The 15,893-nt window shown below is 53.8% G+C and overlaps 2 protein-coding genes across 2 annotated transcripts in view; one reads left to right on the top strand and one right to left on the bottom strand.

Annotated features, from left to right (window-relative positions):
* ATP13A4 (ATPase 13A4) overlaps positions 1–6,279 on the bottom strand; it is a 64,855-nt gene extending 58,576 nt beyond the window's left edge. Inside the window, exon 1 of the mRNA XM_056849878.1 lies at positions 6,217–6,279. Coding sequence (XP_056705856.1) covers positions 6,217–6,279 — 63 coding nt within the window. The remainder of the gene's footprint in view (positions 1–6,216) is intronic.
* A 138-nt stretch (positions 6,280–6,417) lies between these two features.
* Positions 6,418–11,988, top strand: LOC130477802 (carboxypeptidase N subunit 2-like). Its single transcript, XM_056849877.1, has 4 exons — positions 6,418–6,453; positions 8,759–9,007; positions 9,997–10,983; positions 11,128–11,988. Exons 1-4 carry the CDS (start codon positions 6,418–6,420, stop codon positions 11,986–11,988), a joined length of 2,133 nt encoding a protein of 710 aa, XP_056705855.1.
* The last annotated feature ends 3,905 nt before the right edge of the window (positions 11,989–15,893 follow it).

Below are 15,893 nucleotides of genomic sequence, written 5' to 3'. Positions count from 1 at the left end.
GCCCTCCCCTCCCTCCAACTCTTGCCAGGCATGTTTGTGGAGGGAGATGTGAGCTTAGACAGCAGCCGACACCCCTGCAAAGGGCACCCCATCGGACCATTCTCTTTCTTCATAAGACAATTCATTTATGAGCAATGCATTAACAGCACCGCTGAGCCCTCCCTACACCCGAGGAGCAGCGCTCATATCTAGCCCGCCATCTCCCTGTTCAGGATGGAAGATCTGGCACACGCTGGAGGCTTTAGAGTCACGTCCCAAATGCCCCAGGGTGGCACTGTTAAAAAATGGTGGTAGAATACAGGAAGTGACTCCCAAGCCAATCTCCAAACCACCAGCCACAGTTTCAGCCAAGCAGGAAAAAACACCCCAGCTGTGGGCGGCTCAGTTGTCTTGGGCTCAAAACAAGGGGCAGAGCCCGTTCCGGTCGCAAGCTGCCTCCCCCCCACCTCCCCCATGGCAGCCAGCAGGAGGTGGAATCCCCCTGCCTCGACTAAAGCAAGTGCTGAGATCTCCGCATGTTTTCAAGGACAGATCAGGGACCTGGACTCTGCGGCCCTCCCTTTCCAGGCAGCCTACTTTGGACTTGTAAAAAGGGGAGTTTTCATTGACAGGAAGCCTGTGCCCACGCTGCCACCCAGGCCACACACAGCCAGCTGAGGCAGGCACTCGCAGGGGAATCTAGCTCAGCTTGAGGTGCTCCGTCATCATGCAAAGCATGTGAAAAGCAGTTTATCTTGACCTCCTGGGCTGAGATGCACCATTTGCAAATGCCACACAGGCATGGGGTCAAGCAAAACCACCAGCCAGGCTTCCATAGGGCAGAAGTGGAGCCTCTGGGTTGGATCCTGCCTGCATCATGCCCATGCAAGGGGCTCGTAAGAACATAAGAAAGACCCTGCTAGATCAGACCCAGACCCATCAAGTCCAGCCATCTGTCACACAGGGGCCAACCAGGGGCCTCCAGGAAGCCCACAGACAAGACGACCGCAGCAGCATTGTCCTGCCTGTGCTCCACAGCACCTAATGTAATAGGCATGCTCATAAGAACATCAGAAAATTCCTGCTGGATCAGGCCAAGGCCCATCCAGTCCAGCAGTCCGTCCACACAGTGGCCAACCACGGATGGAAGCTCATCCTTCCATCAGCAGCTGCCTGCAGGGCTCCAAAGGTGATGGGGAGGCTGGGGAGCCTCCAGCAATAAGAAGCCACACAACGCTAAGGGCTGCAGTGAGGAGGAGGAGGAGGAGGAAGCAGGAGAAATCGACCCCCCCTACACACAGAGACCTCTTGCACCAGCAGCAGGATGGAGAGAATCCGAGCCTTCGGCTTCTGCCTGGCTTGGCAAGTCAGGGCAGTTGGGGTCTCTACAAGGGTCTTGACCACTGGAGTGAGAAAGGTCCCCAGTTAAGACAGGGTTGCCCTCCTCCCTTTCCAGCCCCAATGCCCGGCTCCCCTCCGGCCAGAGCTCCCCTTCCTCCTCTGCCTTCTCCACCCTGGTCCTGGCCGAAGCACTTTGCAGGCTGCAGAACTGCAAACATGTCGATAAAGATTTAAAACAAGCAGGGTGAGGCCCTGTGCGGGATTCATGTGGCTGCCATGAGTCACGGGCTCAGCACCCGCTGGGGAATGTGGGATCCCTTCCCCCTTCTGTTTCTGTCCAGAGCTCCTCACCCCGGAGACCTGCAGCTGGGGGCGGGGGCTTTCCCCAAGCGGTCCACAGGACTGTGAGGCCCTCGTCCAAAGCGGCACAGCCTCCCTGCTCGGCCCCCTTCTGAACTCCTCCAGGGGAACAGCGCAGCCGTCCCAGGGAGACCCCCACCCACCCCTTCCCTCTTTCCAGGAAACGCAGGACGAATGTTCTGAGCCTGGCCCCGGGCCAGAGCGACCCCGCTTGCACCCGGCTGTCATGCCTTCGTTACGGGAGCTTCAGCCTCTGCCCCTAATGTCCCTGGCTTCGTGTGGGGCAGGAGAAGTACTGGAGAAGACAACAGATACCCTTCCTTTGGCCCAGAGGTGGTGGGCCCAGAATTCTGCCCAGTCGATGGCATCGCCACTCCACAGGAGGGCAATACGTGAGGCACAGGAGAGCCACTGTGGATGGTTGGTAGCCTGAAAGGAGCGCAGCCTGACTCAATACGAGGCGCCTTCCTGCATGCAGGCGTCCCCCGTGCTATGCCATGAGAGGATGCTGTTTGGAGCACAGCGATCGCGTGGGGCTCCAGATCCTTCTCTGGCACGGCGCACGAGCGCAGCCCCTCCCTCTTCAGCCTCAGCTAAGCAAAGGCAGCCCAGAAATGGCCAAGTCTACTTGGTGCTGTATGGCACCATGCACGTCCAGGCAAGATTACTGTGATGCTCTCTACATAGAATCATAGAGTTGGAAGGGACCACCAGGGTCTATCCCCCCCACACACACACACCCTACTCCACGCCCAGACGATGACAAAAAACAAAACCCTCCAAGATCCCTGGCAAATTTGTTGTGGAGGAAAATTGCTTCCTGACCCCAAAGTTGTGAATGTCATTCCCTTGGGCATGCAAGAAAGGGCCGTGATTGCTGAGCACGGACGCAACCTTCCCTGCCCTTCCTCTCATGATCTGCCTAAGTTCACAAAATCAGCATTTCTGTCAGGTGGCCTCTGCTTTAAAACCTCCAGGGAAGGAGCGCTCACCACCTCCCCAGGAAGCCTGTTCCACCGAGGAACCCGCTCTAAATGTTAGAAAATTCTTCCGAATATCTAGACGGAAACTCTTTTGATTTAATTTCAGCCCGTTGGTTCTGGTCCGACCTTCTGGGGCAACAGAAAACAACTCGGCTCCCTCCTCCATATGACAGCCCCTCAACTTGAAGATGGTTATCATGTCCCCTCTCAGTCTTCTCCTCTTCAGGCTCAGCAGGGCTCTAAATCACCCGCCAGGCGACCCACCCTGGCTGTTTTTTATTAAGTCTGCAGGAACGGATGGTCTCTCTGAAGTGATTCATCAAGCCAAGCGGCTGGTTCAGCAGCAGGTGAATTCCGGCCATCTCACCCCCCCACCAGCCTCCTCGCCGCTCTACCTTGGAAGTCTCCACCTGAAGCCGCCATGCCCAGCAGATCAAAGGCCCCAGCCAAGCGGGGCACCTCTGGCCGGGCGCCACATTTGCCCTGGATGCCAGACTCATGCAGGGCGGCAGGGAAAGGGCAAAGCTGTTGTTTGTTTTTATTAAAATCTTTATACCTCGCTTTTCCTCACGGTTCAAGGCACTTGAAACAGCTGCAGCAGGAGTTTCCCAAAAATTTCGCAGAACCATGTTCACTGGAGCTGGTTCCAACCCGGGGGGGGGGGGGACACACACTAGACTGTTTGGCTCCAAAATAACTGCCTGGGGTGAGACGGTTTGACCAGACGTGTGTAGGGGGGACGTTTCCATGTTACGGGCCTGACACATGTACCGATTTTGGAAACGGGGCAGGGAGAGCCCTGCTAGTAAAACGTTCAATATCCCTTCGTGCGGCTCCACAGATCCATGTGCCCCAAGGGGGCCGTGGGTGGGGACAAAGACAGCAGCCCTGACGCATCAGCCGGAGGCGGGTCCCTCGAACCCAGCACCCGTTCCCTACAGTGGCCAGTCCCATGCCCCCTGGAAGCCCACAAGCAGGGAACAAAGAGAGCATCCTCCTAGGAAGGAAGGTAACCGCCTCCTTTGCTGTGGCTCCCAGCAACTGATTGTAGAGGTGAACTGCCTCTGAACATGGAGGCTTGACCTGCCCACCATGGCTAACAACGCCTGAGGGGCCCAGCCTCCATAAACATGACTCATTTTAAAGCCATCTAAACAAATGACCACATCTTATGGAAGTGAGTTACTCCTGATTTTCTTGGCAGTTGATGCACAAGCATTGAAATCGGCTTAAATGATGAGGATTTTCAAGGGAGGGGGCTGTTGTCATCGATGTCGTTGTTGGTGGCATCAGAGCACCCCCCCCTTTTAAAGGCCCTAAAATAGCGATGCAATCAGGCAGTGTTATAATGATAGTTTAAGCAGTTCTCTGAATTCCCAGCTTTCTTTCTTTTTTAAAGTAAGTCTCTAGCCCACGGAGGTATGCCTTTTTCGTTATATCTCCTCAAGGGAAGGGGCTAGAGACTTCTTTTTAAATGAAAGCTGGGAATTCAGAGAGCCTACTTAACCCATCATGGTAACACTGCAGCATCCCATCGCTATTTTAGGGCCGTGTAATAAAACTGAAATAACTCGCCCGGGGGGGGGGGGAGGGAGTGGTCTAACGATGACGACAGTCCAGTCATTGAAAAGTGGGCTGGGAGGGGGGCAAAGAAGACGAGAAAACATTTAAGCACTAGGAAAAAGCCATTTCAAAATCAGCTTCCAGAAAAACATTGGGGTAAAAGTGATCTAAAAAGAGCTGGGGGGGTGGGGGAACGGGGGGGAAACAAACAAACACAATAAACAAAGTGAAAATTAAAGGCATAAAAGTGCAGGCAGAAAAAACCAAAGCAATATGGGGCCAGAACCGACGGAGAAAACCATGCAGAAAAGCCCTGAGTTTTGCACGTTGATTCTGCAGTGTGTGAAGGACTTTTCTTTTGTCTATCCAGCTGCCCATCAATGTCATTGAGGCCCCCCCCTCAAAACACACCCACACCTGAAATCAAATCCTAGCCTTCAGGGAGAAGGGAGGGAAGGTGGCATGGTGTAGCCCCATCTCATCAGATCTCGGAAGCTAAGCAGGGTCTGTACTTGGAAGGGAGACCGCCAAGGAAGGCTCTGCAGAGGAAGGCGATGGCCGACCACCTCTGCTTAGTCACTTTCCTTAAAAGTCCCTTGCTGGGGTCGCCGTAAGTTGGCTACATCTTGATGGCACTTTACACACACCCTTGGGGAAAGGAAGACGTTTTCCATCCCCCTTTTCTCCACTCCATGAATAATTTTATACTTTTCTGTCATGTGCCCGATTGGCCATCTTTTTTCGAAACTCAACAGCTCTAGACACTTAAGGTCTAAGCTCCAACCTTTGGATCAGTTTCTGCTTCTTTTCTAAACCTGCAACACCCCTTTTAAGATGAGGCCACCAGAACAGGGCACAGCATCCCACACGTAGCAGTGCCGTAGATCTGCATGAGGGCATTAGAACGCCGGCTGCTTCACCTACAGCCCCTTTCCTAAGAATCGCGAGTGAATAACTTCCTGTTTCATCGCTGCTGTGCACGGAGTCGGCATCTTCATCAAGCTAGCTACTATGACTCCAAGATCCCTTTCCTGGTTATGCACTGTCCATTCCACACACACACCCAACCAGGGTTGTTTTGGCCCGCAATTCTCTTTGCACTCTGCCTCATGAACCCAAAGACTGGCATGGAGCTGGTTTGGGTGGTCCCGGAGGGAAAAACAATGGTTGCAATGGTGCAGGGTAGGTTGAACAAATTTAAGAAGAAACCCAGGCGCGGGGCAAGAATCCCCCTCAGCCCAAGCCTGTCAGGTCGACGTGGCCAGCAATCCCAGCCCAACCCCCTACTCTAGAGCCAGCCCCCCATGACCGCAATGGGCACCCACCGGCGCTTTGAGGCACGAGGGGATGAGTTTGCAGGCATCGCCAGGCTGCATGGCAAAACCCACCTGACTGACGCAGGCACACAACCATATTCCAAAAGAACGAGAGACCTGTGGGGTGCACCCCTGTGGCACCAGGTTCACCCTCTAGCCTGCCAGCTAGGGGGGCTTCCTCTGCCTAGGAGCTGTAGCTGAGCCTCCCAGGGGGCTCCTTGTTTCCGGAAACAAGGGGGGGGCGCACGCACGATGTCTCGCAGCTGGTTCCCATGACATTCTTCCAAGGAGGAGGAATGGTGGGCACAGGCTCTGCCACCTGGCACATACGGGGCACATTCCTGAAGCAAAGCAGGTGGTGAATGATTCTCCCGGACAGAGGGCTACATTGGAGAGCTTTCATTTCAACAGCTACTTCTTTGGGGCTTAGCACAGAAAAAGTCTGAACAGAGGGTTTCCCCTCCCTCTGAAAACAATCCCTTCAGGCTGGCTCGTAAAGGAAATCTGGTTGGCAGTTTGTTCCTCAGCTTTTCCTTCCGCTCCTGACCCTCCTTCCAAAGCTCCGCTTGGCCGCTTGCTCCTATCCAGAGGACCCTCAAAAAGACACCTGACAATCCTTCACCTGAAGAGTCACAATTCAGGGCTGGGGGGCGGGGAGGGGGGAGAGAACTCACCATTTCGGCTTTCTCTCCCTCATTGAGCAAAGCCTGGTGATTCTCTCCATGTTTCCCTCCCATGGAAGCCTGCCGGGGTGGGGGGTTGAGGGCTCCCTGGGTGTTGCCAATCCTTCCCTGGGGGTGAGTGTGGCTGTCCCTACTAGCCTGGCTCACCTTATATGCCAAGGGACCTGGCGAAGGTCACACCCTCCTTGTCCCATGCTGCAGACGGACAGCTCCTCCCCACGGCTCCAGGTAAGCTGCACCTGCCTGGTTGATTCACCTCCCCGTTTCAGTGCCGGCGCATACAGAGAGTGCGCTGGTGAGAGAGGAGGCAACGCTGCAAAGTTCTTCTGCTGGCAAGAAGTTCTGGGAAGAGGCCAAAAGTGGGAATGCTTCACCTGGGGAGATTATGGAATTGCTCCGAGCGGTGCCTCGCAGAAGCAGAAAAACAGGTATGGTTTCGCTGCATTGAGAGGCGCACCCGGCAGATTTTTGGTCTAGAAAGGTTAGTCATGGGCTACTCTGATTGGCAGAGCAAATAAAATAAATACTCAGGTCATTCTACCTTTTTCTCTCTCCTATGTGCTGCTGTTGTCTGGGAACTGCAGTTGGCTGCCTAACAGTCGTACTCCAAAAGTTCTCAGCAATTTTTAACCAAAGGAACTGCATACAAGATCCATTGTTCTTCGGGTTATTTTGGGTAGGAGCCGTCACATCTGAACAATGAGGCCTAACTAGATTGACCTTGTTGTTTTTCGTAAGAACTCTGATGTTGAAAGACTTTTTCTTTTCCAGAGATCTGAGCTATGATACCACCAATTTTATCCTCACACAAGGCAGATTCCGTCCAGACCTGTTTCTCTGGCTACACAAAGGTCTGAACAGCTGATAAGAAGAAGAAGAAGAAGAAGAAGAAGAAGAAGAAGAAGAAGAAGAAGAAGAAGAAGAAGAAGAAGAGAGCCAGCATGGCATAGTGGTTAAGAGTGGTGGTTTGGAGCGGTGGACTCTGATCTGGAGAACTGGGTTTGATTCTCCACTCCTCCACATGAGCGGCGGAGACTAATCTGGTGACCTGGGATGGTTTCCCTGCTCCTCCGCATGAAGCCAGCTGGGTGACCTTGGACTAGTCACAGCTCTCTAAGCCCCACCTACCTCACAGGGTGTCTGTTGTGGGGAGGGGGGGAAGGTGATTGTAAGCTGGTTTGATTCTCCCTTAAGTTGTAGAGTAAGCCAGCATATAAAAACCAATCCCTCTTCTTCTTCACTCTTCATAACAGGTAGGAACACGCTCCTGCCTCTGGATGACCTTTATTTCAGGTAGCAATTTAGTCCTTGGATCTTTACCGTTATTCATGAAATATCAGCTAAGACCTTTTATTCCTGCAGTTGGATTTGATGTACAAGATTCTTATTGCCAAACTGGGAACAGTTGAGTACATCCAAATTAAAACTGTGTGCGCATGCAATTCCCTGTCAGCAGCCACTTTGGATGATGTCGTGGGGCTGTTCTCCTTCCTTCGAGGTTGGGGACAGAGGGTGGCGCTTGGAGAGATGGTATTGCAGCAGCACCCCTTGGTGTGTGGGGTGCCACAGGGTGCGACCCTCTCCCCTATGTTGTCTAACATCTGTATGTGCCCCCTTGAACAGCTGGTTAGGAGTTTCAGGCTGCCTTGTCATCAGTATGCTGATGACACCCAGCATTATCTGCTGCTGGATGGGCATCCGGACTCTGCCCCGGACACACTGGCCAGGTGCTTGGATGCCGTGACTGGGTGGTTGCAGAAAAGTCGATTGAAACTAAATCCATCAAAGACGGAGGTCCTGTGGCTCGGTCAGGGCAGTTCGGGGGTGGGGTGCCGGCTCCCAGCTCTTGACAGCGTGCAGTTGACACCTGCGGCCGCCGTCAGGAGTCTGGGTGTGACAATGGAGGCCCAGGTCACAGCCGCGGTTAAGGCGACCCTTCTTACATCTCTGCCAGGCCGGGCAATCGGTGCCCTTACCTCTCCCACTCTGATTTAGCCACAGTGAAGAAGAGTTGGTTTTTTATAAGCCAACTTTCGCTAACACTTAAGGGAGACTCAAACGGGCTTACAATCACCTTCCCCTTCCCACAACAGACACCCTGTGAGGTAGGTGGGGCTGAGAGAGCTCTACGAGAGCTGTGACTAGCCCAAGGTCACCCATCAGGCTTCATGTGGAGGAGTGGGGAAACCAACCCGGATCACCAGATTAGCGTCCACCACTCATGTGGAGGAGTGGGGAATCAAACCTGGTTCTCCAGATCAGAGTCCACTGCTCCAAACCACTGCTCTTAACCACTACACCATGCTGGCTCTTGGGGCTTGGAAGAAGGGGTGCTTCTGCCCCACAGATCCCAACACCTGCACAAGAGCCCGAGACCCCTGCGGGGCCCTGTAGCCCCCCAAGGCCCAACCCCTCAAGGTCTCGCCACAACAGGCCCTCCGACTTCATCTCCCCGGCTGCAGGCGCTCCTTCCCAGAGCAGAAGGTGAAGCCCGTTGTGCCGGGGCAGGGCTTGCCCACCGCTCTGTGCCCAGTGGCACATCACCCTGGGGTGCTGGAAGCAGCAGTGGGCCTGGCACCAAAGCAGACCTCTGGATCTGGGCCAGCGCACGCTATCTCTCGGGGGAGACCTGTGTGGAGCACGCAGACAAGCGGCAGCCGCCCTGAGCAGATCAGCACCCTGCCCGGCCAGGCGTGGGATGCCTCCTCCAGATAAGGGCCAGGGCAGCCTCTGCCGAAGCCGGAACGGCTCCAGCGCCACACAACCTCCGGGGGCCAAACAGGTAAGTCTGGCTGAGCTTCAGGGGCTTCTAAAGAGGGTTGCCAGCTCCAGGTAGGGAATTACCTGGGGATTTTGGAGGTGGAGCCTGAGGAGGTTGGGGGTTTGGAGATGGGAGGGGATTCAATGCCATAGAGTCCGATGGCCAATGCCAGCAGAAGTCAAAGGCAGCAGGAAAAGAGGAAGACCCAACATGAGGTGGATTGACCAGACAGGAAGTCACAGCCCTCGGTTTGCAAGACCTGAGCAAGGCTGTTACTGAGAGGACTTTTTAGAGGACACTGATTCATAGGGTCACCATAAGGCACTTAACACCCCCCGCACACACGCACACACACACGCCTCTCCCAGGAAAAGCTGAGGGAGCTGGGAATGTTCAGTCTGGAGAAGAGGAGGCTGAGGGGGGGACAGGATGGCTCTCTTGAAGTATTTGAAGGGCTCTCGCTTAGAGGAGGGCAGGGAGCTGCTCCTGTTGGCGGCAGAGGATCATAGGACCCGCAATAATGGGGTTAAATTGTGGGCGGAAAGGTACCATCTGGATATTAGGGGAAAGTTTTTTACAGTAAGAACAGCTCGACAGTGGAATGGGCTTCCTAGGGAGGTGGGTGAGCCCCCCCTCACTGGCAGTCTTTAAGCAGCAGCTGGACAAGCACTTGTCAGGGATGCTCTAGGCTGATCCTGCATTGAGCAGGGGGCTGGACTAGATGGCCTCTATGGCTCCTTCCAACTCTAGGATCCTATAACCCAAGACAGCATTATCCTTTTTTGTCACAGCATCACACTGGCTGCTCATATTGAGCTTACGGTCCACCCGCACCCCTAGACCCTGTTCACAGACACTGCTGCCCAGAAGTGTATTCCCCATCCAGCATGCATGACCCCCATTTCTGTTACCCAGAGGTAGAACTCGGCACTCATCCTTGTTGAACTGCATCCGGTTCACATCCGCCCTCTTTCCCAGTGTGTTCTGATCTCCCTGAATTTTGTTTCTAGCCGGATGCCAGGCTCGCCAGGACGGGCCCTTTGTGGTTCGTGCCCTGTGGCCGTGTGTCTCCCTCCAGCATGAAGCCCGCCGGCCTTGCCCTGCTTCTCCTCGTCCTCGTCCTCCTCCTCTTGGGAGCTGGACACAGCCAGGCACCCTGCAGCAGCGACGAGGAGTACGGCTGCCCCAAGGACAACCAGGACGTCTACACGAGCGCTAGAGACGTGACGGAGATCCCGAAGTCGGCCCCTCCCATCGTTTCCGAAATGTTCTTTATCCAAACCAGCCTCCTCAAGGTCAAAGAAGGGGCCTTCCGGAACATCCCCAACCTGGAGAAACTCCTGTTCCTTGGGAACAACATCCGCACCATTGAGGTGGGAGCCTTTGATAATTTGGGGAAACTGGAGGAGATGGAAATCTCTGGGGCTCAGCTGGGCCACCTGCCTGGGGGCGTCTTCCGAAATCTGCCTGCTCTGCAGAAACTGAACCTGCGTGACAATCAGATCACAGGGGTGGGGGACGGGCTTTTTGACGGTCTGGCCAGGCTGACGGACCTTTACCTTCATGTCAATGAAATCCCTTCTCTCCCTGACGGCATCTTCGACGGGCTTCCCAAACTCACCACCTTGCACTTGGCCAAAAATAAGATTTCAAACCTCCCAAAGGATCTCTTCAAGCAACTGACTCAGCTGAAGACTCTTCGGCTGTATGAAAATGAGATTCACGAGCTCCCCGAGCGGAGTCTGGAGAACCAGCAGGGCTTGAAGGAGCTCACCCTCCAGCACAACAAAATCCAGACTCTGCCCCCCGACTTGCTAAGGAATCTTCCCAGCCTGGAGAAGCTTTTCCTGAACAACAACCGGATCCAAGTCCTCCCAGGGGAGGCCTTCTTTGGGCTGAGGAAAATGAAGCAGCTGAAATTGGCTTCCAACCGGATCGAAATGCTTCCTGGGCAGCTTTTTGGCCCGATGCCCCTGCTCAGGGAGCTGGACCTGAGCGCAAACACCTTGCAGACGCTGCCCGCGGGTGTCTTTGCCAACCTTACAGCCCTCACGAAACTCACCTTGTCCAGAAACCAGCTGGTGGGTTTGCCTGCAGGTGCCTTTCTGGGGCTGGAGAAACTCGAGTGGCTCAGTTTGGAGATGAACAACCTCTCTTCTCTGGACAGCCTGCTATCTCTCCCAGTAGTGAAGACCCTCAAGGTCTCCAATAACCATCTGGAGAGCATCCCCGAGGGCCTCTTCAACAGCTGGGGAAAGCTCACCTCAGTGGATCTCAGCGGGAACCCCTGGAGGTGTGACTGTCATCTTCTCTACCTCCACAGCTGGATGAGAAATAATCCCTCCAAAGCTCGAGATGCCAATAAGGTTGTGTGTAGAAGCCCCGAGGATCTGGCCGGGAAGGAGGTCAGTGGACTAACTGAAGACCAGCTCATCTGCCTGACAACCACCCCCCTTTCAACCCCCACCTTCACTTTAGCCACAGCAGTTCCCTCAGCCAGAGAAATCCTCACAATTGCTGGGGTTACTTCCACAACCCATGAGACTCCAACCACAGCCTCCGAAATCACGACCACCACCAAGAGGTCCACCACCATTCCACAGTCCACCACCACCAAGACCACCCTTGAAAGCACCCCCACCCCCCAAGCCACCAGTACCAGTGTGGGCCACACCACAGCCTCTGAAATCACAACCACCACCGAGAGGTCCACCACCATTCCACAGTCCACCACCACCATCAAGACCACCCTTGAAAGCACCCCCACCCCCCAAGCCACCAGTACCAGTGTGGGCCACACCACAGCCTCCGAAATCACAATCACCACCGAGAGGTCCACCACCATTCCACAGTCCACCGCCACCATCAAGACTACACCAGGCACCCACACCATGGTTCACCTCCGTTGTTCCATAGGCACAGACTTCTGCTGCTGGTGTGGTCACAACAACGCCTCAGCCGGCAACCGACGGATCCTCTTGCAGTGCTCATTCGTCTACTAGTCCACAAATTAAGCTGTCTCTTGGACCATGTAAAAGTTCTCTTTATAATTATCTATATATTATTATTATTACTTTTACATTCTTCTAAAGGGTGTGTGTGTGTGTGTGTGTGTGTGTGTGTGTGTGTGTAAAGTGCCATCAAGTCACAGCCAACTTATGGCAACCCCTTATGGGATTTTCAAGGCAAGAAACTAACAGAGGTGGTTTGCCAGTGCCTTCCTCCGCATAGCAACCCTGGTATTCTTGGTGGTCTCCCATCCAAATACTAACCAGCGCTGACCCTGCTTAGCTTCTGAGATCTGATGAGATCGGGCTAGCCTGGGCCATCCAGGTCAGAGTTCTTCTAAATTACTCAGCATTAAAGATGTTATAAATATGTCTTAAGAAATGATAAAATAGAAACAGATTCTCTACTAGTGTTTACTTACCTATTATTTTCACTGTGAACTAAACACATTGTCGGGTGTCTCTCTTGCCGGGAGATTCATGGTCTCATACTGGAGAGCACGCGTGACCACACGTGAAGCTGCCTTCTACTGAATCAGACCATGGATTCATCAGCGTTGGTATTGTCTACTCAGACTGGCAGCAGCTCTCCAGGGCCAGAGGTCTTTCCCATCATCTACTGCCAGACTCTTTACCTGGAGGTGCCGGGGATTGAACCAGGGACCTTCTGCATGCCAAGCAGATGCCCAACCACTGAGCCACGGCCCCTCCTGAAACTAGACCTCTGAATGGCAAGGCTTTATACTGAGCCAGGCTGCCAGGCTGTGGTTTTTTTTAAGACCGGCCTGGGACGTGAGAAAGGGGAGACGGGAGTGTTTAAAATGAATGAGCGAATGGACGATGTTCTCGCCAGCAGCCACCAGAGAGCGCCAGAGAGCACAAAAACCAGACACGGAGCGGGCCCCCCCCCCCACACACACACCTGGGCTGTTTCGGAGTCCCGGGAATGCGCGAGCAGCCTGATGATGGGCTATGCGTGATGCTCAGTGGTAGCAACCAGCTCTGGACACTTCGAGAAGGACAAGCTGGAACGTGTCCCGAGGAGGGCAACGAAGATGGTGAGGGGTCTGGACACCAAGTCCTATGAGGAAAGGTTGAAGGAGCTGGGTATGTTTAGCCTGAAGAGGAGAAGACGGAGAGGGGAATATGATAACCAAGTTCAAGTACTTGAGGGGCTGTCATATTATTGTTTTCTGTTGCCCTGGAAGGTTGGACCAGAACCAACGGGTTGAAATGAAACCCAAAGAGTTTCCATCTAGACATTAGGAAGAATTTTCTAACAGTCAGAGTGGTTCCTTGGTGGAACAGGCTTCCTCAGGAGGTGGTGAGCTCTCCTTCCCTGGAGGTTTTTAAGCAGAGGCTAGATGGCCATCTGTCAGCAATGCTGATTCTGTGACCTTGGGCAGATCATGAGAGGGAGGGCACCTTGGCCATCTTCTGGGCATGGAGTAGGGAGTCACTGGGGGTAGTTGTGAATTTCCTGCCTTGTGCAGGGGGTTGTACTAGATGACCCTGAGGGTTCCCAACCTTCCTGTGCAAATTCCATAAAATCACTTGCTCAGACTGTCATGAAGAAACAAGGAACTTTATTGGAAGCTTCAGGTAGTACAGGCCTTTACACTGGTAAAGTTGCAAGTGAACACAGATTCACAAAGACAGAATTATAACCCCTACAGGGAAGCAGATGTCAAACGTATGTTATGGGAATCTACGAGATAATTGTGCATGGTACAAAACATCAAAGAACTGAGAGCTTGTTAGTACTATCTACCCACCAAGGCCACAGTGGTGGAAGGGAGTCAGTGAGAGCAAGGGAGGGATGTGGGAAGAGGGAAGAGACATTCCAACCTGGGGCCCGTCAGACGCTGCGCCTGAACCAAGGAAAGTCAGGAGGCCTGGACTGCTTTTACGAGTCCAGGGAGGGGGGGGGGAAACATACAAGGCAAAGGCCTATCCAAGGCAAGGCAAACAGACCCTCACATTCTGCCCCCCTTAAGGCCCCCCTCCCCCGAGTCCGGGCGGACGAGGCTTGTCAGGATAGGCAGAGTGCAACTCTCGAACCAGGCGGGGAGCCGCCACATGGGGAGCAGCCACCCACTCATCCTGGGCGGACCCCAGGTGCTTCCAGCGGACCAAATAGAACAGTTTTCCCTTTTTCAGCTTAGAGTCCAACACTTTAGAAACTTCAAGATGCGATTCCCCTCCCACAACTGTAGGAATTTCGGACTTAGGGAGGGGGTGGAACTGAGGGGCAGCGACGTACGGTTTAAGTAGGCTGATGTGGAACACCGGATGTACCCCTCGAAGCGACTTGGGAAGTTCCAACTCTACCGTGACGTCATTGATCACCCGGGTGATGGAGAAAGGACCTACATACTTGTCACTAAGCTTTTTGCAAGGCCGAAGTGACCGCAGGTTCTTGGTGGAAAGGTAAACCTGCCCTCCCACCTTCAGTTCCCACCCTGGAGACCGATGTTTATCGGCCTGGTCTTTGTATTTGCGCTTGGCCCTTTCCAGGTTTTTCTGCAGCCAGGGCCAAGTGGTCTGCACTACTTGTACCCAATCCTGGACCTCCTGCACCCCTTCAATTTCAGGAGTGATGTTAGGAGAACCAAAGGGCCCAAAGTCCTTTCCATAAACCACATGAAAAGGACTGAAACCTGTGGAGGAATGGGGGGCATTATTATAGGCATATTCAGCAAAAGGCAGCAGGTCTACCCAATCATCCTGGTGGTAATTGACATAACATCTTAGATAGCATTCTACTACAGCATTGACACGTTCGGTTTGGCCATCGGTCTGGGGGTGATAGGCTGAAGAGAGTCCTTGCTCTTCCACCCCCATGACTTTCAGGAAGGCCCTCCAGAACTTGGCTACGAATTGGGCCCCTCTGTCGGAGAGGACCTTCCTCGGGATCGAATGATGCTTCACCACGTGATTAATAAACAGATTAGCCAATTTCTGGGCCGATGGTAGCCCCGCACAAGACACAAAGTGAACCTGTTTAGAGAATAAGTCTGCACCCACAGTACAGTTTTTCCCCGACTAGGGGGCAAATCCGTGATAAAATCCATGGCGATCACTTCCCAGGGCATGGTCGGGGTCTCCAGAGGCTTTAAGAGTCTGGGGGGCTTTCCCATCCGTTTTTTGGCCGTGGCGCAGATGGGGCAGCTGCGAACATACAATTCCACATCGGCCCTCATACCTGGCCACCAAAATTGACGCCGCAATAGATGCAAAGTCTTTACAAACCCAAAATACCCAGCAAGTTTGGCCCCGTGAACCAGTCCCAGTACCTCTTTTCGGAGCACTTCGGGGACATAAGGCTTACCCCCCTGTAACCACAAGGAGCCCTGTTGGTCGAGATTTGCGGGGAGAACCTGCAGATCCGCCTCCCTCTGAGAAGCGTCTCGGAGCCGCTGTTGAAAAGCCTCCGGGATTCCCTTGAGGGGGGGAAACTCCTGGCGGTGGGACTGGGATCGGGTGGTCACTGCAAGTCCCGAGACCTCCCCTCTCTGTTCAGGGGTAAAAAGGAATCCACCGGCCGGTCAAAGTCATTGCGGTATTGGGGAAGCCTAGAAAGAGCATCCGCTAACACATTGTCCTTCCCTGGCACATGTTTCAGGACAAAGCGGAATTTGGCAAAAAACTGTGCCCAATGAATCTGTTTCGCGGTGAGCTTTCTAGCCCCTTTTAAAGCCTCTAGGTTCTTGTGATCGCTGCAAACCTCAAAAGGGATCTCTGCCCCTTCCAGGAAATGCCTCCAAATGGTGAGGGCATGTTTAACAGCAGCGGCCTCCTTCTCCCAAATAGCCCAGTTGATTTCGGATTGGGAGAATTTCTTTGAAAAATAGGCACAAGGTCTCAGCTGACCGTTCTCGTCCCGTTGCAAGAGGGCC

The sequence above is a fragment of the Euleptes europaea genome, chromosome 5, assembly GCF_029931775.1.
Source record: "Euleptes europaea isolate rEulEur1 chromosome 5, rEulEur1.hap1, whole genome shotgun sequence".
NCBI lineage: Eukaryota > Metazoa > Chordata > Lepidosauria > Squamata > Sphaerodactylidae > Euleptes > Euleptes europaea.
This window is presented reverse-complemented; position numbering and strand designations above follow the sequence as displayed.

Coding starts and splice junctions, on each gene's coding strand:
- LOC130477802 (XM_056849877.1), top strand. CDS start 6,418: ATGCTGCAGACGGACAGCTCCTCCCCACGGCTCCAG. Junction 6,454..8,758: donor GCTCCTCCCCACGGCTCCAG/GTAAGCTGCACC, acceptor CTCTGTGCCCAG/TGGCACATCACCCTGGGGTG. Junction 10,984..11,127: donor TCAGGGAGCTGGACCTGAGC/GCAAACACCTTG, acceptor CTCAGTTTGGAG/ATGAACAACCTCTCTTCTCT.